Source organism: Natator depressus, chromosome 1 (assembly GCF_965152275.1).
Source record: "Natator depressus isolate rNatDep1 chromosome 1, rNatDep2.hap1, whole genome shotgun sequence".
Lineage (NCBI taxonomy): Eukaryota > Metazoa > Chordata > Testudines > Cheloniidae > Natator > Natator depressus.
Window position 1 is genome coordinate 111,237,165 of NC_134234.1, and position 26,303 is coordinate 111,263,467.

The 26,303-nt window shown below is 42.8% G+C and overlaps 1 protein-coding gene and 1 long non-coding RNA gene across 4 annotated transcripts in view; one reads left to right on the plus strand and one right to left on the minus strand.

The window, feature by feature from the left end:
- The window catches only part of SH3RF3 (SH3 domain containing ring finger 3), a 376,320-nt gene that overhangs the window by 77,913 nt on the left and 272,104 nt on the right, over positions 1-26,303 (minus strand). For all 3 annotated transcript variants that reach the window (XM_074964345.1, XM_074964363.1, XM_074964354.1), the window contains exon 4: positions 7,801-8,154. In XM_074964345.1, the coding sequence (XP_074820446.1) occupies positions 7,801-8,154 (354 nt within the window). The remainder of the gene's footprint in view (positions 1-7,800; positions 8,155-26,303) is intronic.
- On the plus strand, positions 17,404-26,132 carry LOC141982639 (uncharacterized). Its single transcript, XR_012638164.1, has 3 exons — positions 17,404-17,794; positions 19,290-19,371; positions 26,018-26,132. It is a non-coding gene; the product is annotated as an uncharacterized LOC141982639 (long non-coding RNA).

Here is a 26,303-nt window from a genome sequence, read left to right on the forward strand (position 1 = left end):
CAAAGTATTAGCTAGTGGGAAGCAGCTGAGTTGGTACCACTTGTATAAGAATGAACAAGTTAGTAAAGCTTGCAGTCTTCAATTGTTAGTTAAATGGTACGTAGAAATGCTTTTATTGTATGTGATGTCATACTCTGATTTTGTCCCGATACATATCACGGTTGAACAGGTAATAATATGTGCCTTTCTGGACAATGAATGGCTTATAATAATGTAGCAACTTACAGACGAACAAAAACCATGTCAAAGCAACATGAAGGGTCTGGTTTAAATCAACAAAAAGCCACAACATTTTGGTATTAGTGAAATGTAAAGGTCATTTTTATAATACTGTTTTTTAAAATACTTTTATAATACAGCAGTGCTTTATATTTGTGGGCAAATATGTGTTAAAAAGTATATGCAATGCTGTGAAAAGGTAAAGAAAAATACTGCAGTGAACTAAATATCAATCCTAGTATAAAGACAAGGTGGGTGAAGTAACCTTTTATTGGATGAACTTCTGTTGGTGAAAGAGACAAGGTTTTGAACTACACAGAGCTCTTCTTCAAGTCTGGGAAAGCTATTCAGAGGATATGGCTACATTGCAATTAAACATCCATGGCTGGCCCTTGTCAGCTGACTCAGGCTTGCAGGGCTTGGGCTACGGGGTTGTTTGATTGAGGTATAGACATTTGGGCTCAGGCTGGGGCCTGGTCACTGGGACTCTCCCCCATCAGAGGGTTCCAGAGCCCAGGCGCCAACCCAAGCCTGAACATCTGCACCGCAATTAAATAGTCCTGTGGCCCGAGCCCCCGTGAACCTGAGTCAGTTGACACTGGCCAGCCACAGCTGTTTAACTGCAGGGTAGACATACCCAGAGTGTCACAATTAAATACAAGGTGGAATAGATTGTTTAGCATAAGTAGTTAGCACTTACTCTAAGTGACAATTCAAGGAGAAGTGGCCGGCTAACACCCCTGCAATCATAGGACAAAAAAGGGGGATTAGTAGGTTGCAGATTGTTGGAATAAGCCTTAAATCCAGTGTCTTTATTAAGACCATGACTTTTAGTGTCTAGCAAAGTAATGAATTTGAACTCCCAGGCCTGTATTTTGAAGGTGTTGTACAGATTTCCTTTGAGGATGAGGACGGAGAGATCAGATATGGAGTGACTGTTTTGCGAAAAGTGTTCGCCCCGGGTGATAGGTGGTTTTGTCTTTTTTATCATTTTGCTGGGTGATTTCATTAGAGAGCATAGTGATTGTCTGGTTTCATCCACATAGTTGTTATTGGGGCATTTAGTGCATTGGATGAGGTACACCACATGTTGTATGGTAGGCATGTGTAGAACCTATGGATCTTGAAAGGTGTGTTCTTGGGGGTACTGATCATTGTTGCAGTGGAGAGATGTCTGGAGGTTTTGAATCTTTTGTTCTGGCGGGATGTGATGCAACTTTGAGTTGGTGTGGCCTGGTCTGTGAGGAGCTTGCTTCTGATAATGAGCTTGGGGGGTGGGGGGTTGTGTAAAGGGCAGAGAGGGGGTTCCGGGAAATATTTCTTTCAGGATGAGGTCCCCATCGGGTATGGGTTGTAATTGTTTAATGATACCCTGTATGGGTTCCAGTGTGGGGTGGCAGGTGACAACTAAGGATGTGTAGTCAACGGTTCCCCCCCCCACCGTATTGAAGCAAGTTCTCTTGGGGTATTTGGGTGGCCCATTCCATGATGAGATCTCCCTTTTTGGTGAAGCATTCTTGTTTGGTGAAGGCAGTTTTAAGACTGTTAAGGTGTGTATCCCAGACTTTCTCCTCAGAGCGTATTTTGTGGTATCTGAGTGCCTGGCTGTAGGTAACAGATGTGTGGTGATCTGTGGGTTTCTTGTGTATAGTTGTTTTTAGGGTTCCATTGTTGAAGCTGATTCCATTGTGGTGTCCAGGAAGCTGATGCTGGTGCAGGAGTGTTCTAGAGAGAGTTTAATGGCTGGGTGGTGATTGAAGTTGTGGTAGAAATCTATGAGGGAGGTTAGGTTGTCTGTCCAGAGGATAAAAATATCATCAATGTGTCTCGGGTATATCTTCTACAACACTTGCATGGCTGCACTGTACCACAGCTCTGATTGTGCCTTTAAGTACACACACTGATTGCACTGTGTCCACATCACAGGGCTAGATTATGATCCCTTTATTCACAGTGAGCAGTACCTTATTCCACCATAGTCGCAAAGAAGCCAAATGGAATACTGGTGGAGTAGGATATTAGTGTGAATAAGCGCATTGCAATCTGGCCCTTAATGATTTGGAAACAAACAACATTTTGTTAGAAAAGATTTTCAGTCACTTTTAAGGCTAAAAGTATTTCTTGCTCTCACCCATTGTACCTAAGTACTGCAGTGATTTTTCAGCAAGGTGGAATTTTACAGACAAATTCTAAGGGGTAGGTTAAGGACGGTCATTGTGTTTAAGTTTTAATTTCCTGGGTTATTAGTTCAGGACAAACCTTCATATTATTTTAATGGTGTGTGTGTGAATTTCTTTGATTAATTCAATTAATTCCAAAAAAATGATAAACTGTGACCTCTCTGGAAAGTCATTTCTACATTAACTAAAATTTGTGTGATTTATCTGATATGTTAAGGTCCCTGATCCATGTTTAGTACTTAGTGTTATTTTACTGATGGAGCTGTCACAATTTATCATGGCATAACTACATATTTTGGCACAGTACTGCATTGTGTGGGCCATAGTCTCATCTCCATTCTTCAGCCTAGAATGGAACAGAGTGGGCAGAATTTACAAGGTTCTGGAGAGGGCAGGTGAAGGGGAAATGCAGCTACAAATTTGATCCTCCCTTACACTCAGACTCCCTCAGCCCTACTTACTCTATTGATGCTTAAAGGGAAGCTAAACTGTAACCTATACATCCAGAACGTGGAAGATGGTGTAAGAAGGTACATGTTAGAGTAAGGTGGAGGCTATGTCAGCTTACATCTTCCAGCTCCTCGACTTGTAAATTACAACAAGTGAGACTCTCTTACACATTGAGGGAGTGGCTACACGTAGCTCTAAGGATGTGTGAGTCTAATATACACATTATCCACATCACTTGTGAGTTTGGCTCCTGTCCCTGGCTTATCAGATCCCTGCCAGTCCCATGTAGGATGTACTCATGAGGATGTACCTCAAAAGTTTCTCTCCGACTTCTGAGGAGTTTTCAGGAAATTTTGCCTGGGTTCCCCCCACTATTACACGTGAAGGGAGGACGTGACTGAAATCAGTTAGTATGCTTATTATTGCATCCTGTCATAGTCTCTGACTAGTAGTTACTTGGCAAACACAGTATTGTTAAATCACAGATTTAGGTCCCTTCCAGTCCTATGATTCTAAAAGGAGTATATTATTATTGATCTATAATAGGGCAGTTAAGCGATTAAAAAATTAATCTCTATTAATCACACAATTAAAAAAATTAATCTTGATTAATCGTGTTGTTAATTATGGAATACCATTTATTTAAATATTTTTCGATGTTTTCTACGTTTTCAAATATATTGATTTCAATTACAACACAGAAGACAGTGTATAGTGCTCATTGTATATTTACTTTTGATCACAAATATTTGCACTGTAAAAAAACAAAAGAAAAAGTATTTTTCAATTCACCTCGTACAGGTACTGTAGTACAATCTCTTTATCATGAAAGTTAAATTAAAAATGTAGAATTATGTATAAAAATAACTGCATTGAAAAATAAAACAATGTAAAACTTTAGAGCCTACAAATCCACCCAGTCCTACTTCAGCCAATCGCTCAGACAACCAAATTTGGTTACAATTTACAGGAGATAATGCTGCCTGCTTTTTGTTTACGTCACCTGAAAGTGAGAACAGGCGTTCGCATGGCACTATTGTAGCCAGCATCACAAGATATTTATGTGCCACATGCACTAAAGATTCATTTGTCCCTTCATACTTCAACCACCATTCCAGGGGACATGCGTCCATACTGATGAAAGGTTCTGCTCGATAACAATCCAAAGCGGAGTGGACCGATGCATGTTCATTTTCATCATCTGAGTCAGATGACACCAGCGGAAGGTTGATTTTCCTTTTTGGCGGTTAGGGTTCTATAGTTTCCGCATCAGAGAGTTCCTCTTTTAAGACTTCTGAAAGCATGCTCACACCTCATTCCTCTCAGATTTTGGACGGCACTTCAGATTCTTAAACCTTGGGTCGAGTGCTGTAGCTATTTTTAGAAATCTCACATTGGTACCTTCTTTGCATTTTGTCCAATCCGCAGTGAAAGTGTTCTTAAAAGGAACAACATGTGCTGGGTCATCATCCGAGACTGCTATAACATGAAATATATGGCTGAATGCGGGTAAAACAGAGCCGAAGACAGAGTTCTCCCCCAGGGAGTTCAGTCACAAATTTACTCAACGCATTATTTTTTAACGAGCATCATCAGCATGGAAGCATGTCCTCTGGAATGGTGGCCAAAGCATGACAGGGCATACAAATGTTTAGCATATCTGGCATGTAAATACCTTGCAATGCTGGCTACAAAAGTGTCATGCAAATGCCTGTTCTCACTTTCAGGTGATGTTGCAAATAAGAAGCAGGCAGCAGCATTTCCTGCAAATGTAAACAAACTTGTTTGTCTTAGCGATTGGCAGAACAAGAAGTAGGACTGAGTGGACTTTTAGGCTCTAAAGTTTTACATTGTTTTGTTTTTGAGTGCAGTTATGTAATCAAAAAAATCTGCATTTGTAAGTTACACTTTCAGGATAAAGAGATTGCACTAGAGTACTTGTATGAGGTTCATTGAAAAACACTTTCTTTTGTTTATCATTTTTACAGTGCAAATATTTGTAATAAAAAATAATAATATAAACTGAGCACTGTGCACCTTGTATTCTGTGTTGTAATAGAAGTCAATATATTTGAAAATATAGAAAAACATTCAAAATATTTAATAAATTTCAATTGGTATTCTATTGTTTAACAGTGTGATTAATTGTGAATTTTTTTTAATCTAGATTAATTTTTTTGAGTTAATCGCGTGAGTTAACTGCAATTAATTGAGAGCCCTAATCTATACCTAAGGCTATGATTTAGTCATGGGCATTTTTAGTAAAAGTCATGGGCAGGTCAGGGGCAATAAACAAAAATTCACGGCCCATGACCTGCCCATAACTTATACTATAAATATCACTGACTAAATCTTTGTGCGGAGGGCCTCTGCCGCAGGGAGCGCCCCGGGGGACCACTGCCAGTAGCTGCTGAGCAACAGCGGCTCCAACTTCTCCAGGGACCGCTGCTCGGGCAGCCCCTGAGGTCAACCGTGCTGGCTGCTGCTCGCTGAGCAGCGGCCGGTGCAGCTGACTGCGGGGCTGCCCGAACGACTGGTTACAGAACTGCTCCAGCAGCGGCCAGTGTGGCTATCCCTGAGTAGCTGGCCCCAGAGCCAGCTGCTTAGGCAGTCCCGGGGTCAGCCACATTAGTCACTGCAGAAGCCACAGAGCTCATGAAAAGTCATGGAATCCGTGACTTCCGCGACCTCTGTGACAGACAGAGTCCTATCTATAAATGACTATTATAAGATTAAATGTAGCTTTGCAATGTGCATCCAGCATGTGAGTTTCACAGTGATATTGTTGCCCTGTTGAGTAGCCAGGATGTTACTCATATTCAGCGATAGGAATGACAGGATTGCTAGTAAGTATTCCATTATATAACAGAAAGTGAGAATACAATCCATGTTACTTTTGTCCTTGAAAATAATCAGATTACTTCTCAGGATTAAATTTTTAAAGTGTAGTGCATTACTATAATCAGTTATTCTAACACACTGGACAATATTCTTCAGGCCCTTACACCTTGTGTAGTGATTTATGCCTGTACAAAGTGGATACAAAATACTATTGCAATGGCAGCATTTTACCCCACTCTACAGAGGTGTAAATGACTACACAAGGGTAAAACAATGGACTAGAAGACCCATCATCTGCGTGTGTTCTACAGCCAGTTTACAACAGTAAATATTATTGGCTATTTTACCGTGTTTTTAAATGTACACTTCACCAAAAATGATTACGATAAATTCTGAACTAGTCTCTTTGAAAAGACACTTTTTTAAATGCAGAGTTGTTGTAGCAATGTCAGCCCCATGATATTAGAGGCACAAGGTGGGTGAGGTAGTATCTTTTATTGCACCAACTTCTGTTGCTGAGAGGGACAAGCACTGGAGCTACACAGAGCTCTTCTTCAGATTTAGGAAAGGTAGTCAGAGTTTCACAGCTAAATACAAGACAACAGATAGTTTAGCATAAGTAGTTAGGACCCCTAGTTGTCACCTATCACCTTATATTGGAATCTATATGATGTATCATGGGGTATCATCAAACAACTACAACCCATACACAATGGGGACCACATCCGGAAAGAAATCTTTCCTGAACCCCCCCTCTTCTGGCCTTCAAACAAGCCCCCAAACTCTCCAAGCTCACAATCAGAATTAAGCTCCCCACAGACCAGGACACTGCCAGAACAAGAGACGCAAAACCTGCAGATGTATCCCCACTGCTACAATGATCAATATCTCCTGCAACACATCTTTCAAGATCCACGTGTCCTATCAGAACATGTGGTATGCCTCATCCAGTGCACTAAATGCCCCAATAACAACTATGTGGGTGAAACCAGACAACCGTGCTCTTGAATGAACTCACACAGAAAAATGATAAAAGACAAAAACACCACATCAGCCGAGGGTGACACTTTTTACAAGGTGATCACTCTATATCTGACCTATCAGTCCTCACTCATCCTCAAAGGAAATCTGCACAAAATTTTCAAAAGACGAGCCTGGGAGCTTAAATTAATAATTTTGCTCGACACTAAAAATCATGGTCTTCGGGCTTGTCTACACTGGCAACGTTAAAGCGCTGCCAGCCCTCTAAAAAACCCACCTCCATGAGGGGCGTAGCTCCCAGCACTGCTGCACTGTCTACACTGGTGCTTTACAGTGCTGAAACTTCCTGTGCTCAGGGGGGTGTTTTTTCATGCCCCTGAGCGAGAAAGTTGCAGTGCTGTAAAGTGCCAGTGTAGACAAGCCCTTAACAAAGACACTGGATTTATGGCTTATGTGCTCACTACTTGATGCTAAACTATCTGTTTGATCTTGTATTTAGCTGTGACCCACTGAGTACCTTTCCCAGACCTGAAGAAGAGCTCTGTGTAGGTCAAAAGCTTGTCTCTCTCACCAACAGAAGTTGGTCCAATAAAAGATACCACCACACTCACCTTATTTTTTTATTTAAATCTCAGCTGTCACTTTTTTAGTTCTGCAAAGATACAAAATATTTAGAAATAGCTCATTGTTATTTGATTCACACTCACGTTAATTTACAAATGGACAAAGTGTTTATTTTGAAATTTTAGTTAAGGGTGGAGGAATTGGGCTATCGCTGAGACACACTCTGCTCAGTTAAAGCCTAAAGATAATGATTACAGCATAGTCTGAAATCTCCCAAAATAGGGATTTGTTTACCAGTGAAACATGACTGACCCTAACCATGTTTGTTACTTAGAGAACTTAAATCAAATAGTAACATTCTAGGGCAGTCGGAAGTGGTGTCATTGAAAAAAAAAAAAAAGGTCAATGAACAGCAACGTGTTGCGCACAATGTATAATTATTCATAAACCACATCCACGTATTTAGGTAGGTGACCGTGATATTGCAGGTATAATAAATGGAGCTATTTATCAGACCTTATCTCTTCCTCAGCTCAGTGTTACAGTTACGTGATGCATTTTTTACCTGGGCTGGAGCACTGGATGAAAGATGAGTCAAGTCTCCGATTCTGGCAGCAGCTCGGGGATCGCTAGAGCTGATCAAAACTGGAGCACTAATGTCCATGGAATGCCTGTTATGCATGGCCTGAGAGGATTTGTGTGTCATACTGAGAGCAGTGAAGGAGTGGCGTTTCTTGGCATTCTTCTTGCCATCAATATGCCGCTGAATGGCACTGACTGCTCCTGTATTGTTTAAAGTAGAGCACTGGGCCAAATTTACTGCCATGTTGGTGTCAGATGGCAAAGGGACATCACAGCCAGATGCAGCAGCTAAGCATGTCTTGTCCATCTCTATAAGCTGTTTAGCTGATTCGTTGAGCTAAGTGCAGAGAAAAAAAAAAGAAGAATGGGGAAATTAAAGAACTGTCACATCTAGCCACTGAACCTGCGAGTTCAAATGCTGCACTCATGCCAGCACTATTAGGACTTCACTTACAGAAGCACCAAAATCCGTCGGAGCGTTTAAAAATAAATAGTGGAAGCCCATAATTCTAATACTCTTACATCCATGTTGAGTGTAATCCCATGGAAATCAATTCAGGCTAAAAAATTCAGTTTCCTGAAAGCAGCTACAAGCTTGCAACTCCCCAAGGCTCTAAAGAAGACAGTATAGCATTTCTATCCACGTCAAGTGATGTGAACAGAAGAAAAAAAACAAAATAGTAAGGAATATAATTTATACCCACTTTAAGGCCCCTTTACATAGCCAAAGCAATGAAAAGGGGCAGTAGTGTAAGAATTCAGGCCAGTGGGTCTAAAATTGAACCAGCCCGAAATGGAGGAACCCAAAACTACAGCCCACTTTTCAAAATGTAACCAGAAGTAATTTGCCTGAGACTACAGAGGAGCCATTGTCACAGCTGGGGTTAGAACTCAATACTTCCTGCATTCCCTAGTCCTGAGCAGAGTGTGCTATGCTATATTCTTTTTGCTAAACAATGCCTCTCTCATCTCAAATGCTAGGCCAGCAAAGTCTGGCTAGGTTTAACAAAATTGTTGGTGTTGAATAAAATGATATATTTGTTACCCTATGTACCCATGCTGCTGTATCAGTAAATGCTACTAAAGAATTCACTAATAGTGCTTTGTCTATGTCCTGCCAATCTCTCCAGTATAATATCTCACTTTTCACAGGGTTATTATAAATATGTACTCTAGGCTTGTCAGTCCAAGAGCATTTCTTCCAAAATCTCTCTAATATTTTTTCTTTAAACATATCTAATATTTTTATCTGTGTACAAAATTAAAGCAAAGGCTTTTTCCAGTTGTATCATTTCGACTGAGCAGTATCACAGTATCACACCTATTCTAACAAAATGCAGTCAAAGCCGAATAAACAATAAACAGGAAACATTAAAAATGGTTCCCAAGAACTCTCTCCCACAGTTTCAAACTTAGCATACAGTCCAAGTGGAAAGCAGACATTGGAGAGGAAGCAGCATATCACGAATGTCTATTCTCTACCAACTAGTCATGATCAATTTAACAGCTCTGGGTGGCCCTGACCCTACAAAAATGCAGAAAACATGCTATGTGGAAGTCCCATTTCTCTGAGGTTCTTGACTTGCCAGCTAACATAACTCATATAAGAAAGAACCTTTCTTACACAGTTAGAAATTCTGTAGACACACAGAGATGACCATATTCACTGTTCTACAAGGCACATTCTGGAGTAAGAAGCATTTTCTAAGACACTCATTGCCAACAGTCTGAGCATCCCTCAAGGGGTGCCGACAGCTGGGGGACAGGGAGATGGTATGACTCAGCCAACAGACTTTTATATTAAACTAGAATACCACACAATAGGATTTGTATTTAATGAACAGAATCAATATATGAATGAGGTTAACTAAGGTAAATACCTGCACATTTTCACATATACTAGCACTCTGAGGTTCATCTAAACCAGAGTACACTAAATATTACATTGGATGAGCATGGATTTTATTACGGTATTGCTATTAATAAATGCTAATTATTATGGTATCACCAAAACACCCCAGTCAAGCTTGAGGCCTCATTATGCTGCACAAACATACAGAATGACATAATCTCTGCCCTGAAGACCTGACAATCCAAATTTAAAAACAAGACATAGCAAGTGACGGTAACTGTAAGAGAGAGGGAGGCAAGACAAGAGTAACAGTAACAGGATCATACAGTTATGTAGCTTTGTTGTGAAACAGCTTGATGGTTCCAAATCATGGTAACAGAATTCTAAAATAAAATAAATAAATAAACTGGGTCAGCATTTTTCCATAGCTCTCATAATTCTTATGGATGCCTGACTCCAGTTTACAAAGCCTCATTCCCAAGTAAGAGGTGATAAAACATTAACATCCAGAACATAAATGTAAACACGCTGTAATTTTTCTTCCACTGACAACCTCCACCAGCCAAACAACAACCTCCAATTAGTGATGTACTGCTACTGACAGTGCTGGGAATAGCTGCTGGGAGTAACTGATACCATTCAATTACAAGGCCATTTTACCAGCTGCATTCTTCAATATGGGACCATTACAGGAGCCAGCACTGTGCACTGCACCTGCCAGTTTTTGCCTATAACAGCTGATCCCATTTGAGATTCTTCAAGAATGTCCATTATTTCCCGCTTCATCATGTTCTAAATTAGTACAGCCTAATATTTGCCAGCAGGCTCCAAGTGGCAACAAAACCAGATGGTTCTTAGGTGTTACAGCTCTGCTTACCCAATTAATGGAGACTCCCTTACTGAATAATTTAAAAATGTTAAGGAGGGAAGCTGAGACACTACCACAATTTATGAGATACAGAAGTCTCTTTTCTGCCACAGAACATGATGAATTATTTTGCTAGTGAGTATCAAATGGGCTAGGAATATCTGCAAAGAGTTTAATAAAGTGTTTTTTTGGACTCTGTGATAGGACCCTGGTTTCACAGCAATGTCCCAAATGGAGTCAGAAGTGCTCCTGCTTTTACTCTTAACATCAGAACTATAATTCACTATCTAATAACCCATTTATAAATCCCATTTGTCAATCTTATCAGAAATACAGTAATGGGCAAACACTGTAGAACAATGATCAGGCTCTGGCATAAGAAAGAAATGCTGGAAATATTTTAGAGGAAAAGTGAATCAATATGTTTATAGCTGTATCATTTTCTTTTCTTTTTCCTTCTTGCTTGATGACCAAGTTCCAGAGGCTTATCTTCTAGTGAATCTGGCCCCCAGGTACCAATATATGCCTCATAAAGGCACTATGGATATGGAAGAAAAAGCTGAGCTAGGAGATTGATTCCTTTTTGTAAATGGCTTTTACAACTTCTTTTTTAACCTGAATACAAACCTCCCATTAAACACTAAGAATTTAAACGTATCATTAATTTCTGTTGTCCTTCAGCTGATCTTTATACAGTAACTGTTTGCAGTATCAAAGCTTAATGGAAAGCTCTTTAAAACTACCCATGACTTCGACCCATTGACAGTCTCAGGAACTAGACATTTCTAGAGCCCGGTATATCCTACTGCAATTTACCAAATCTTTAATTTCAGAATCTGCATTTTCTAACATCTCTTTGATGTAAAAATAAAGGAAAGCCTTAGGCCATGTCTACATTACAGACCTTACAGTGGCATAGCTGTACTGAATGCAGCTGCATTGCTGTAAAGTCTCCTGTGCAGCCGCTCCATGCAGGTGGGAGACAGCTCTCCCACTGGCATAATTAAGCCACCCCCAACGAGTACCGGTAGCTATGTCAGCAGGACAGCACAGCTGACATAGGGCTGTATGCAAGAGCATTTATGCCAACAAAACTTATGTCACTCAGGGGCACGTTTTTTTCACACCCCTGAGCAACAAAAGTTTTGCTGACATAAGTGCCAGTGTAGACATGGCCTTACGTTGAAATCCTAGCCCCTCTGAAATCAATGGCAAAACACCCATTGACTAAAATGGGGCCAGGATTTCACCCCAACTATTTATATAACAAAGCGAGCCATGGGGATACCACAGAAAACTCAGCATATAACCATTATGGACAGGATCCTGCCAGGTGCCGAGCACTCTGACCCTGATGCAACAAAGCACTTAAGCACATGCTTAACTTTAAGCATGTGAGTAGTCCTGCAGTTTGGGGGCAGAGTGATCAGCTTCTTGCTAGGTAACGTTTTATAGAAGGCTTGTGAGAGGAAGGAAAAGATCTATAGGAGAGGACCATGTAAGGGTTGTGAAATGCTCCTTATGTAAGATTGTCTATAGGGGCTCAGTTAATTGATTTTGGGTTGCACATGGCTAAGATAATTGTATAACAAGCATGAGCTTGTAGGGTTATTGTGTCCCCTCCCTATGAGGAAATGCTCACGCTAGTGGTAATTGCATCAATAACTGGGGCTTGGTTTTGCTGGTTTTGTCTGAGAGACAGTGATATTCTCAGAACAAGTTTCCTTCAGGGGCTAGTTCACCTCCACACAACCTTCATTCTCAAAGGGAACAATGATCAAGCTCCATTTCATTTAAAAATCTGCGGCCCTTGGTCTGGGCCTCGTTGCACACCAATTCACAATATAAGCTGCCATGATTCTGGCATTTAGCCAAAGACAGTCCATCACCAGGTCATACAAAATGAACCAGGTGCTTTTTTCCCCCTCCAGTTCTTTATTTCACTTTTAGATATTCTACTTGAGCCTTTACCACACGGGCTACAAAGGTACAAGTACTAAGCTGGATCATTCAGGACTACTACTGCTGCCAAAATTGTTTTATTAGACTCTGGATAAACTTTACTTTTCTGCAGAACACATTATGATGATTCTCTCTCTCTCTCAGACATTTCAGTCTCTTATGTGTATGTTAAAAAGGGATTCAGTGCAAATGCTATCAAAATTGAGGTGATACAAGACTGAGCTACATTGTACGTTGGACTACATACCTATACATGGGAGTAAGAATTCCCCTTATGCCTCTTTGTGACCTAATAGACCTTGGGTCTTGCTGCGCAGGAGCATGCAGCACTATTCGCCCACTTCCTCCGAGAAGGTAGAATGGACAATAGAGGAAAAATTATATGATGGCAAGCATGGATTGCCAGATTCTTTCTTTGTGTGTGTGTGTGTTTGTGTGATAATCTGCTGCTGGCATAGGCTAATATTTAATAACTATGCTATGGAGCAAGGAGGAAGCAGAAGTATTGTATCTACACTGGAAACTTTTCCCAGTATAGTAATGTTGCTTAAGCATGTGATTTTTTTTTTTTTTTTTTTACTATAATTCTATACCAGCAAAAACCCTATTGTAGATGCAGTTATACCAGCAAAAGGGCTTTTCTGGTTATTTATGTATTTGGTTATAGATTTGCTTTTGAGTGATGTCTAGCTGACCAAAGACAATTTCTCTGTGGTCCTGATTCAGCAATGCACTTAAGCACATTCTTAAGTCCCATCAATGGGACTAAAGTGCTTTGCTGAAGAAGAATGGGATTACTCAAGCCTTTCTAGTGAAGCACATGCTTAAGTATTTTGCTGAATTGGAGCCAGTCTGATCTGAGGAGTGGAATTTATGTAAGATCTCTAGAAAAACAATGTTTCATGTTTTCTATGGGCTTTTTGCAGAAACAGTTACCTAATGAAAACATCAGGGTTTCTGGTTTGCAAACATAGGTATAAACAAAGAAGTCATGTTGAATTCAAGCCCCATTAAAAACAAAGGAGGGAATCAATGTCCGCTTAATAAAAAAGGATACAATGGTAAGGAAAGAAAAATGCATTCACCATACTCTGGAGTTAAAAACAAATTAAAACTATTAATACAGTTTCTTCACAATGTCCCTCTGATAAGATTAGAAGTGTTTGTACCCACAGACTGCTAATTTTGATATTTTACAGTTAATAAATACTGAGAAGATTAAACACATTGCTATTTTATGCCTCTCAGAGACTTTGGTAAATTGTAGCTCCATGGCTGATTTTATGATTAAAATAAACAGTCTGAATTTATTACAGTGCTTGCAGTTCACAGTAGATATTTGTAGAAAATATTATGCTCCTAAACTCTCAATAAATTTGTTACACTAGGAATGTTACTTATACTCACAAGTGTGGTGATGCGGATCAATGAATGAGAATGTAACTACATAAACTATTTCTGCCCTTGCCAGGTTAATAAGAACTACAGCATCTTTAAAAGTGTTCTCGACATTCTAATACATGAGAAAACAAAAATAAAAATTTTAAATGTTCAAGAAGCTTTTGTTTGTACTCTCCAAGCTTTCAACCATAGCATCCATTCTGCTCCTGCTAAAGTGAAATAACAAAACTCCCACTGATTCAAATGGAAATAAGATAAAATGCATCCTTAATTACTGATGCTTTAAAGGTTTGTGGAGTAGTTAATGAAGTTTAAACAGAACAGTTCTGAAGACTTACAAGTGGATTGATAAAAAGCAAGTATATTGTTAAAGTTTTACTAAATACATTTATAATCTCCATGTTTATAGAAAGCCTCCCAATTTGTTTAACAATGGCTTGAATGTGTTGGAGGAAAATTATAAGATCTTTGCAGCAAGTGCCAATTTATATACACTTCTTTCAAACAAGCAGGCATTAATGAAGTATAATGTGAAAGAAGAAATTATAATGAAAACCAAAGCATTACTAAATAGTTCTTGGTGTTAATCTCTGTAACAATCCAGTGTTGCAAGTGTTCTAATTTATTGCAAGGCAGCGACCAGCAAATGTAGAACAGATTTTTCTGGAAATGGTTTATCCACTATGGAAGAGAAACTCACACAATCCCCCTCGCCCACTGTGATTCAGAGAAGACTGACTCCATGCAGAATCAGGCTGAAAATGAAAATGACAGACTGTGCAGGCGCACAAAGTGACAATGGGCATACTGCTAGGGGCACACCGGCCATTCTAAACTCTGTGCTTCTCTACAGCTGAGATATGGGGTTCACTCAGATATAAAAGCCCAGTAAAAACATAATCATGCTCTCAGAGGAAGATAAATCCCTAAACATATAACTATGCAGCAGCTTGCCTATATTTCTCTTAACAGGCTTACCTAAATTCTGGGGGAAAAAATTCTCTTTAATACTGTTCCTTGAAACGTAGAAGGTATTTCATAAGCTATTTTCCTGTTTAACAAGATCTTTCTTATTTAGCACCATTGTCATTTCTAAAATATCTAGAGGCTGAAGGAATGTAGTATATTAGAACAATATGTTCTTGAAAGAACGTGTCATTATAATCCTCCAAAATGAAAATAAACGATGCAGGCAGCAGGAGTAAACATTAACCCATGGGTGGTGAACTGGGAATACTTTTTTCCTTTTCCTTTTTCTCCAACAGTCTTTGGACAGAAAATGATTCATATGGATCTAGGAAAAACAAATAGGTTGGGGAATCACATAAAATATATAGTATATTGCAAAGCATAACTCGTTACCTTTTGCAAAAAAAATCTAAATTAATGACTATTGCTGAGGAGAAAAGGAAAGAAAAAAACCCAGGAAATTAAAAATAAAAGAACCCACCAAAAAAAAGTTCAGTTTTCTAATTTTTCCTATTTCTTTCTGGAACAATTCCAGCTTTGCAGCCTTCACCCTTCAAGTATGCTGACTATTCTGTCACTGACATGTCATCTCCTGATGAATGAATCTCACAACTGCTGCACATCTCCAACATTTGAGGATATTTTTCTTCATATCTGTTCAATATGGGCCAGATTTTGCCACTCTCAGTCATGGTGAGTAATTTCTTACTTCACAATTGTCCCCATTGAAACCAACAGGAGAGTTAGCAAATTAAGGTCCAACACAATGTCAGTAAAGTTGTGCAATAGGGTATTTACCCCACACAGGTTGCAAAAAAGTAATATGGGCCTCAGAGACCAATTAATCAGACTGGGTGCATCTGGAGGGTGAGCCAGGACCAATTAGAAATAAAGCCCAGCTTGGGGGAGAGCAGGGTTTTGTCTCCCTAAAGGGCTAGGTGATCCCTACTGAGGAGAATGCAGAGGAGAGAAGGTGGGAAAAAACAGTTACCTACCTTTCGTAACTGTTGTTCTTTGAGATGTTTTGCTCATATCCATTTACCTTAGTGGTATCTGTAGGCCTGGCTCTGGCACTCTCTGGAGCCCCGCACTCATGTGCCGCTCATCCTGCGCCCTCTCAGTTCCTTCTTGCTGTCAACTCTGATGGTGGAAATGGAGGGCGGGTCATGGAACGGACATGAGCAACAGATCTCGAAGAACAACAGTTACGAAAGGTAGGTAATCATTTTTTCTTCTCTGAGTACTTGCTCATGTCGATTCTATGTTAGGTGACTCAGAAGCAGTATCCCTGGAGGTGGGCTCAGAGTCCATGGATGTGCAGCTTGCAATACTGCTCTGCCGAAGCTGGTGTCGTCCTGGGCCTGCTGGGTGATTATGTAATGGGACATGAAGGTGTGGACAGATGACCAGGTAGCAGCTCTACAGATGTCTTGAATTGGCACCTGGGCCAGGAAGGCTGCTGATGAGGCCTGCACTCTGGTGGAACGGGCTGTTACAATCGCTGGCGGAGACACCTTTGCCTGTTCATAACAAAACTTGATGCAGGTGGTTATCCATGAAGAGATTCTCTGCGAAGAAACCAGCAGACCTTTCATCCTGTGACTGCAACAAAGAGCTGTGTTGACTTGCGGAAGGGTCTGGTCCTCTCAACGTAGAAGGCTAAGCCCTGTCTGACATCCAGGGTATGTAATCTGCATTCCTTGCCGGATTTATGAGGCTTGGGAAAGAACAATGGAAGAAATATGTGACACCACCTTTGGCAAGAAGGCAGGGTGAGGTCACAGTTGGAGCTTATTCTTGTAGAACACTGCGTAGGGTGATTCTGATGTAAGTGCTCTAATTTCAGAGACTCTTCTAGCCGAAGTAATTGCAACCAGGAAGGTGACCTTCCACAATAGGAGCAGCAGTGAACACGAAGCTAATGGCTCAAAGGGGGGCCCCCCATGAGCCTTGACAGCACTAGGTTCAGGTGCCAAGGCAGGATAGGGTCATGAACTTGAGGATAAAGTTGCTCCAGGTCTTTCAAAAATCTTTGTCATATCATGGGAAAAGACAGATCTGCCCTGAACCAGAGGATGGAAAGCTGAATGGACTGGCAAGTGAACTTTGATAGATGAGAGTGCTAGACCTTGGTGTTTGAGATGCAGCAGGTAGTCTAGGATGGATTGCAGCGAGGTCTGGTCAGGAGACAGATTTTGGTCCATGGTCCGGCATGAAAAGTGTTTCCATTTGGCCAGGTACGTCGCCCTGGTGGAGGGCTTTCTGCTACCCAACAGGACCTGCTGGACTTGTGTAGAGCATGCTTGCTCCTCCGCATTCAAACATGCGGCAGCCACACTGTCAGGTTTGGGTGCAGCAGACGTTCATGTTTCTGAGACAGTGAGTCTGGCCAGCGTGGGAGTTCTAGCTGCGCTGCTATCGAGAGCTGCAACAGGGTGCCAAACCAGTGCTGGTGCAGTCGCGCTGGAGCTATCAGGATAACCTTCACCCTGTCCCGCTTGATCTTCAGGAATACTCTGTGTATCAATGGTATTGGCGGGAAGGCATACAGTAGCGTCCCCAGCCATGGGAGTAAGAAGGTGTTGGACAGGGGACCTCTGTCGAGCCTGTGGATTGAGCAGAACCTGTGGCACTTCCTGTTCCGTCTGGATGCAAACGGGTCCACCAGGGGGGGCCCCCAGTGGGAGATCGCGCTGGCCACCTCTGGGTGGAGTAACCACTGATGCCGAGACGAGAAGAACCTGCTGACATGTTCCTGGCACCCGGGAGATGTGAAGCCACAAGATGAGTGGCATGCCATACACAGAAGTCCCATAGCCGGAGAGCTTCTGGGAAAAGGGCCAATGAGAGGGCTCTGCCTTGCTTGTTGATGTAGGAAATCGCGGCGGTATTGTCCATCGGGATTTTGACAACTCTGCCCTTCAGGTAAGGAAGGAACACTAGGCAGGCTAAGCATATTGCCCTGAGCTCCCTGACATTTATATAGAGGGGGAGCCCCTTCTCCGATCAGATCCCTTGCATGCTGATGTCATCGAGGTGGGCTCCCCAGCCCAGGTACAACGTGTCAGAGACCAGCGTCACCAGTGGAGATGGGGTGACAAAGGGAATCCCTTCCAACACCGACTGAGGGTCTGTCCACCACTCCAGGGATGGCAGACGTGGCGGAACTGTAATGACTAGGTCCAGGCTGTGCCTGCTGGGAGCATAGACTGATGCTAGCCACAGCTGATGCTACAGGGATCTGAGACATGGCCACACGTGCCAGACCACATAAGTACATGCTGCCATGTGGCCCAACAGCCTGAGGCAGACCTGGGTGGTTGTGAGAGAGTGTGCTCTTATGTGGGTAATAAGCTCCGACATGGCCTGGAACCATGACTCTGGTAGGAAGGCTCTGGCCTGGGTGGGGTCGAGCACTGCCCCTATAAACTCTATCCACTGAACTGGGTCCAGGGTTGACTTCTGCTTGTTTATAAGCAGACCCAGGGCCTCAGAGGCGGTCCGCAGTTTGCTGCTGCACTGAACCTGGGCTTGTGACCAGCCTCTGACTAGCTAGTTGTCGAGGTACAGGTATATCTGAATGCCCCGGTGCCAGAGGTAAGATGACACTACCGCCATACATTTCGTGAACACTCATGGTGCAGCAGAAAGGCTGATTTAGTTCAGGATTGGTCCTGCTTTGAGCAGGGGGTTGGACTAGATGACCTCCTGAGGTCCCTTCCAACCCTGATATTCTGTGATTCTATGATTGAAGGGTAGTATTGTGAACTGGTAATGGCGTTGACCCACTATGAAGTGTAAGAACCTTCTGTGTCCATGGAAAATGGAGCTATGGAAGTAAGTGTCCTTTTAGTCCAGGGTGGCGAACCAGTCTCCCACATCCAGAGCGGGAATAATGGAGGCCAGGGAGACCATGAGGAACCTCAACTTCTTCAGATACTTGTTGAGGTGATGAAGGTCTAGGATGGGCCTGAGGCCCCCTTTGGCCTTCGGCATTAGGAAGTATTGGGAATAGAATCCCTTTCTCCTCTCGTCTTGAGGAACTTCCTTGATGGCTCCTACCCAAAGGAGGGTCTCCACCTCCTGTGCGAGAAGCTGCTTGTGAGAAAGGTTCCTGAAGAGGGACGGGGAAGGGGAGTGGAAGGGAGGGGAGGAGGAAAACTGCAGGGTACAGCCAAATGTTATGGTGCTGAGCACCCAGCGGTCCAAGGTAATTCAGGCCCACACAAAAAGGAACAAGGATAAATGGTCCAGGAAGAGAGGGGGAGCTGAATCCTGAACAGGTCCGGTGTGTTGCCTTCGGGGGCACCCTCAAAATGATTGCCGTTGACCACCCTGTTGGCAAGCAGGGCCTGACTGAGGGGCCAAGGAAGACTGGGTCAAGTGGTGACACTTAAACCCTCTGCCTTTCCTCCTGTAGGGGCTCTGCTGGGAAGGACCTGAGCACCTGGGTGGCTGCTGGTGCAGATGCTGCAGTTTCTGCATAAGACCATGTGGAGCAGGTCAGCTCTGAAGTAACCCCTGTGTAGCTTATCTACTCTAAAGCAACTTGAGCTTTATGTCACCAGCTCTAAGTATAGACACACCAACAGTCTTCTCAGAGTGTAGTAATTCATTAGCTCCAAATGTTAGCCCTTCAAACACTATAAATACAGTGACCGGCTCTCAGGAGAGACAACAGAATAAAGTGGATTTGGAGTTTTTAGGCCATGCTCTTGACTTGTGAGGTGGCTAAATTAATTAATGAATAAAAAATCCACATGTAATGAAAATTTTCTGGAAGTGCATGACAATGATTTTGCCTGTTGCTGTATCACACCATCTCAGTGATGCAAATTTTTCCCTAAAACATTCTCCTCTGATAGAGGCCCCCATGTACTGCACCCACATTTTAGCAAGCAGAGAGAGAGTGCATCCTAAGCAATGGGATTTCAGAATTTTCTTTTACAATGTGTGCTACTATGGTGGCACGAGCTGCACTCATGCAGAGGCTCTTACTAGGACATTAATTGTATTATCAAAGCTCCTTGGAACCCCAGTCCTGGACCCAGATCCCATTGTGGTAGGTGCTGTACAAACAGAACAAAAGGGCTGCCCCTGCCCCCAGGAGTTCACTATCTAACTATACAAGAAGAGACAATGGATGGATACAGACAGGCCAATGCAGGACTGCAAGGAAACAATGAGAAAATACACATCAGCATTATAGGCAGTAGTCTCTGCCCATCTACAGTCTAAATGTTGTTAAGTTTATTGCGGGCATCACAGAAGAGCAGGCTGTTAAGAAGGGATTTAAAGGAGGATAATGAAATGTCTTTGCACGTTTATGGGGAGCTCATCACTAACATGAGGGGCCGCGTGGGAGAAAGCACGAAAGGAGCCTGTTTGAAAATTTAACAAGTGCGTGACGGAGACTGGCACCACGGGCCAGCTGGAGATGGGAGTCAACACCTTGATAGTGAATAAGAGATAATAGGTAGGGTGGGGATAGGTCAGCAAGGGCCTGGAAAATGAAGAAAGCAGCTTATGTTTGATATGATAGAAAAGGACGAGCCTGTGGAAGGATTCAAAGAGAGGGGTCAAAGCAATGGGCTAGGAAAATGACTGTTGCAGCAGCATTCTGAATGGATACGACTTGGGCAGGACTGCATTTGTCAAGGCCAGAGAAAATGATGTTACTGTAATCAAGATGTGAGATGATGAAAGCCTGGATGAGAATTTTAGCTGTGTGGCCGGGTAAACACAGACCGGAGGATCTGTGAAGCCAAAAGGTGTTACCTCTACTACCTGAGCGAAAGCAGAACTTCTACTTCTGTATGGGTCAGCAACAAGAGGGCAATAGTCACACGCCTAACCATTCCATGTCAGTGCACAGAAACAACAGGCAAGGAGCATATGGATCAGATAGGGCTGACAACTTTCTACTCACACAAAACCAAACACCCTTGCCGCACCCATCCTCTGAGGACCCGCCCCTGCCACACCCCTTCTCAGAGGCCCCACCACCTCTCACTCCATCCCCCCTCCCTCTGTTGCTTGCTCACCCCACCCTCACTCACTTGCTCATTTTCACTGGGCTGAGGCGGTGGTTTGGGATGCAGGAAGGGGTGCAGTCTCTGGGGGGGGCAGGTATGAGGCGTTAGGGTGCAGGACTGGGGCTCTGGGCTGGTGGATGGAGCAGAGGGGTTCAAGGTGTGGGAGGGGGCTCTAGGCTGGGGTAGGCAGTTGGAGTGTGGGGGGGTGTGAGGGCTCTGCCTGGGGGTGCAGACTCTGGGTGGGGCTGGGGATGAGGGATTTCGGGTGCAGGAAGGTGCTCTGGGCTGGGATGGAGGGGTTCAGAGGGTGGGAGAGGGTGAGAGAGGCATGCAGGCCCTGGGTGGTGCTTACCTCAGGCAACTCCCAGAAGCAGTGGCCCCCCTCCGGCTCCTGTGTGGAGATGTGGCCAGGTGGCTCAGTGCGCTGTCCCGTCCGCAGGTGTCACCCCGCAGCCCCCTTTGGCTGCGGTTCCCGGCCAATTGGGAGCTGCAGAGTCGGCGCTTGGGGCAGGGGCAATGTGCTGAGCCCCCTGACTGCCCCTACACCTAGGAGCTGGAGTGGGGACATGCCACTGCTTCTGGGAACTGCGCAGAGCCACTGCAGGGAGGGAGCCTCCCGTAGCCCCGCTGCGCTGCTTACCGAACTTTTAACGGCCCGGTCAGCAGTGCTGACTGGAGCCGCCAGGGTCCCTTTTTGACCGGGCGTTCTGGTCAAAAACCGGACACCTGGCAACCCTAGTACCAGACACCATTCTAGACACAGAAAGCTAGTCCTATCCCTAGAGTGCAGCAGTACTACCTTTTGCCCTAACCTTTGCTTCTACAATTCTTTTTTTTAAATCCCTCCTTCCTCCAGGAGCCTGGCTATTGCCATGAGGGATCCCTAGATGCATAGGCACTGACTTTTATTTTTCCCCAGGAGTGCTCAACCCCAGCTTTGCCCCTAGGCTTTTCCCCTTCCCTCAAGGCCCCACCCTCACTCCGCTTCTTCCCATCTCTGCTCCAACCCCTCCCCCGAGGCTCCTGCCCACCACTCGCTGCTCTCCACCCTCCCCCAAGCGCCTCCCCCAGTCACCAAACAACTGATTGGTAGCACTGCCGAACAGCTGTGGCTAATGGGTGCTAGCATCCACTATTTTTTTTCCATGGGTGCTTGAGCCCTGGAGCACCCCCGGAGTCGGCTCCTATGCCTAGATGACACAGAAAGAGACAGCACTCCGGGGGCAGCTGGAGCATGTAGCTCAGCTATGTAAGAGAAGCTCCTCAGCAGGTGTGGAGCAGGAGAACACAGCACCATGGGCTCCTAGAACCATCCTGCACCCACGACCATTCTGCACCTTTCCCTGCCCCAGACCCCCCACTAATCCAGACCTTTGGGGAAAAGGACTACACCCATGCCACACACATATCACCCATTAGCAGACCACCGTGTTTCCCTCCCATGATAGATAACACTGACAAACAGACGAGGGGTGGGTTGAGGACAAGTAACTGCCCCAAAATCCTAGACTGACTGGGAGAATGAACAGAACAGACAGCAGTGCCACTGCTCCTCCCCTCAGAGAGCAGACACGCAGGCCCACCTACTGAGTTAGGCCTCAGGGAGGGAGACAAGGCATCCCGCCCCCAAATATGTATTCTGCTGCTGTGGTGTCAGAGATCGGAGAAGGGGTAGCACAGAATGTGCCCCAGCTGGAAACAGGCTGCCTTGGCTCAAATCTCTCTCACTTTCCCCTCTGCTGGCAGGCAAGGTTTACACTGTGGGCGCTACTCCTTGCCTTGCAGGGACAGCTCTCCTTGTGAGAAAGGATAAAATAACCCAGGAGTTTAGGCTGCCCGGCATGCTCTTTCCCAAGCCAGAGCAAAATCCACCACAATGTCTGACCTGTGATGTCACACACATGCCTTTCCAGATTTGTCCCAAACCTCCAGAACTATTCTATTATAAATGAAAATCATTCTCATGACATTTCCTGTTGAAGCAGTTCAGTTCTGTCAACATGGGACAAAGTCAGATTTATAACAGGAAACCTCTGCAACTTTGCTTACATTGAGACTTATGTCATTAACCTTGTTTATACAGTGCTTAGCATCCTTGCAACACAAATTAATACATTAAAATAAATAATAAATTGAGGGACGACAGTAAGGGAGGAGGCGGCTTACCACTTAATTCTGGGTTCCCTGCCTCATCATTTAAGTCTAATCTGTTGCACAGAACATGAGGCTTTGACAGCGCCTTCTAGATATTTTCACAAGAGCAAATGGTGGCACAGGATATACAAGTGACACTGGGTTAATCCAGTTGTCAAGGGATTTAAAAAGCAAATAAAAACCATGAATTTGGATGAGAATCCTTTTATTAGACAGACTAAAAATAAAATGGGTGAATTTTCAAGAATCCCTTGCTCACTGACAGGCAAACTGGAGCAAAGTGAAATTCCCGAATAGGTACCAACCTTTTCTTTTTGTTAATTTCTTAGATCTAGTCCTTCTCTTGTCTTGCTAACTTCAACACCAATACCTAAAAATATACTTTGAGTTGAGGCTTGTTTAAAGCAACATTTATTTATGGTGCAATTAATTAGTTTTTTAGCCTGAAAAAACAAAACAACAACTTCACCGAAATCGTTTTTTGTTTGAAAATAGCTTTCAGCACAGGTCTGTACTCTTGGGCCTTCTTGCCTCTTGTGCATTGCACAGAGAGTGCTCTAAAGTTCAAGAAACTTCCATTATCTGAAGCAGCAAGCAACTGGGGGGAAGCAGTTCCTGTGCTTCACCAGAGCATTCAGCCTTTGCTCCTTGTTTGATAAAAGGCATAAGCCTAGCCAACCTATCGTAACTCTTGGTGGGTGGCAGGATGTGAATCTATGCAGCATGCTAGCTTCTGAGGACCACCGTTTTATAGGTAAGTAATTCACTTTTTTATAGGTAAGTAATTCACTTTGCTAAATTTTGCTATATTGATTTCCACTCTTGGAGTTTATAGAGCTAGAGAAATACCTGGGCACAAAAAGGCAAGCTCAATAAGTGAAACTAATTAAGATACACAATTTACAGCAACAACTGTAATAAAAGAAAAATAGCAAAATGTCTATGTAAAAAATAAAAATCTTGTAGGTTTTTATTTTTAATTGAGTACTATGCAAATTAAGTATTTGTTGCTCTTGATGCAGATTTCTTCAGGCACTGGTTCAAAATGGACAATTGTGAGATATTTAAAAATAAATGCACACTCTTGAACTGCTGGAACAATCTTCAGAACCTGGCTGTCAGAGGTGATCAATAGCTAAGACAGAGGCCCCCTACAATGTAACTCCTCTAGATAGAGACCAGAATAATGATTACATGCTCTAGATCTACTTCAAACCCCCATGGAGTTGGGTACATTGCTGAATGGAAAATGGCACATAGAAATGATATATCTTAGGATCCCAAAGCCTATCACCCCAAAACCTGTGAAGTTGCTGAAAAGACTGAAGTGTTTCAAAACCTATTTTAATGGCAAAAGCTAACAGTAAATAAAATACTTTTAGGGGTCCCTTCAGTAAGTACCAAACCAAAGGGTTAGATGTTTGGCCTCAGGTATTTTTTTCACTCCAAATATTGTAGGAGTATATGAACCTCAATTTTCTCTTAAGAAATTCCCTCAGCCACCATGGCAGGCCTCTGAGCTGATGCTGCCCCTCTCACTGGAATCCAGAGATCAGAAGCCGGGTGATTTCTCTGAATATTGATTCCAGATGAAGAAATTTTCACTGGTCTATCGCCACATTCCCTGTAAAACTATAAATTCACTAGCCATGACTCGAGGAAGGAATTTAGTAGACAAAATGGATGTACTGTACCCAAGTCTGCCTAGACTTCCTGTACATTAGCATCTGATCTAAGCAGTGCTAATCTTTATTAGTGACAGCTAATATAATATGGAATTGCAATATACAGCAATTGGAAAGGAGATTAACTGTGGCAGTTTGTTTTCCCTTAGAGTCGCATTAGTTTCAGATGTAAACTTTTTTAATAAGTGTTATGACTTTTTATTTTGCTTGTAGGCATTGGTGGAAACTTACAATACCACAGACTGTACTAACACATTAAGTTTCTGACATTAAGGTGGGGATTCTTTTGTGGAATGGCCATTGTGCTGAGTGAATGTGATCTCGTTTGCTCTTTACATAACATTTATATAATATGAAGGAACGACAGGCACAGTGGGGCTCATATTACTGTATTTACTAAGTACATATAACACGCAAGCCCCACACATACACATGTTGAGGCTTTGGAAGGATTCTGACTCAAAAGACAGTGAAAGCCACTAGAGGGCTCAAAAACTACTTAAAGGGATATTACCCAATTCCTAATGTTACAGTGGGTTTGGCTGCTCTGTTATGGACTGTGTTTATAATAGACTTCTAGGGTGCCAAGAGTCTGTAATATGTGTCTTTTTATTTTGATTTGCACAGTAAATAAAATAAAGAGAAGAGATCAGTTACAAGTACATAGTTAAGAATGACGATCTGCATTAAGAACAGAGGTTGTTATGCGTCATTCCTAGAGGTGAGGGAATAATGCTTCAGTTGTACTGGTCTCAGCTGTAGTGGTACAGTGAGTTTTTTTAGCAACATTTTAAAAATAAAACAAAAACTTGGCACCCAGCATGTACATTTATATAAAACAAAGAGACAGAAAATGGACAAAAACCGTGAAAACAATGCACAGTTAAGATGGAAATGTTCCATGAACCTGCAATAATCAGGCAAAACAAGGCACCAATCTGATTTCTTCCTACTGCATCCCACTGTACTTGGATTTTTAGTCTGTTTCTCCTTTGATTGCAAATATTCCAGTTTTTGATGATTGGCACCTTTGTGCTAATGTTATTTAACTGATTTATTTTTGTACGAGAGTCATTATTAAAAGAACCTGTTACCTTAAATCAAAGGGTTTTTATCCTTGCATTGTTTCATACTCTGAGGAGACAAGCAGGAGTACTGATTCCCACCAAAACCCCTCTTGCAGTCAGCAATGCACCTTCAATATGTTTTGCTGTGCCTTTCGTTCACATTAACTATTCCGTCACAATGCACCTGCGTGGTAACCTGTTTTTCAGAAGTATGCTGATGGAATATTCCATAGAATGAGAACAAAGAAAACCTATTCGACCTAAAAGAAAAACGAGCAATGTAGCCGGACAAAAGTCAAGTAAAAATCTTACACAAGAAATGAGAAGGAAAAGGCAAAATTCACTTCAGGTATAAAAGGATGTAACTCCCGTAAGTCAATGAAGTTACATTTACTTACACCAGGGCTGAATTGGTTTTATGGATTTTAATAAAGGCAGTTTCTGAATGGGCACATTTTCTACCTTTCAAAAACTTTACTTTTTATTAACATTA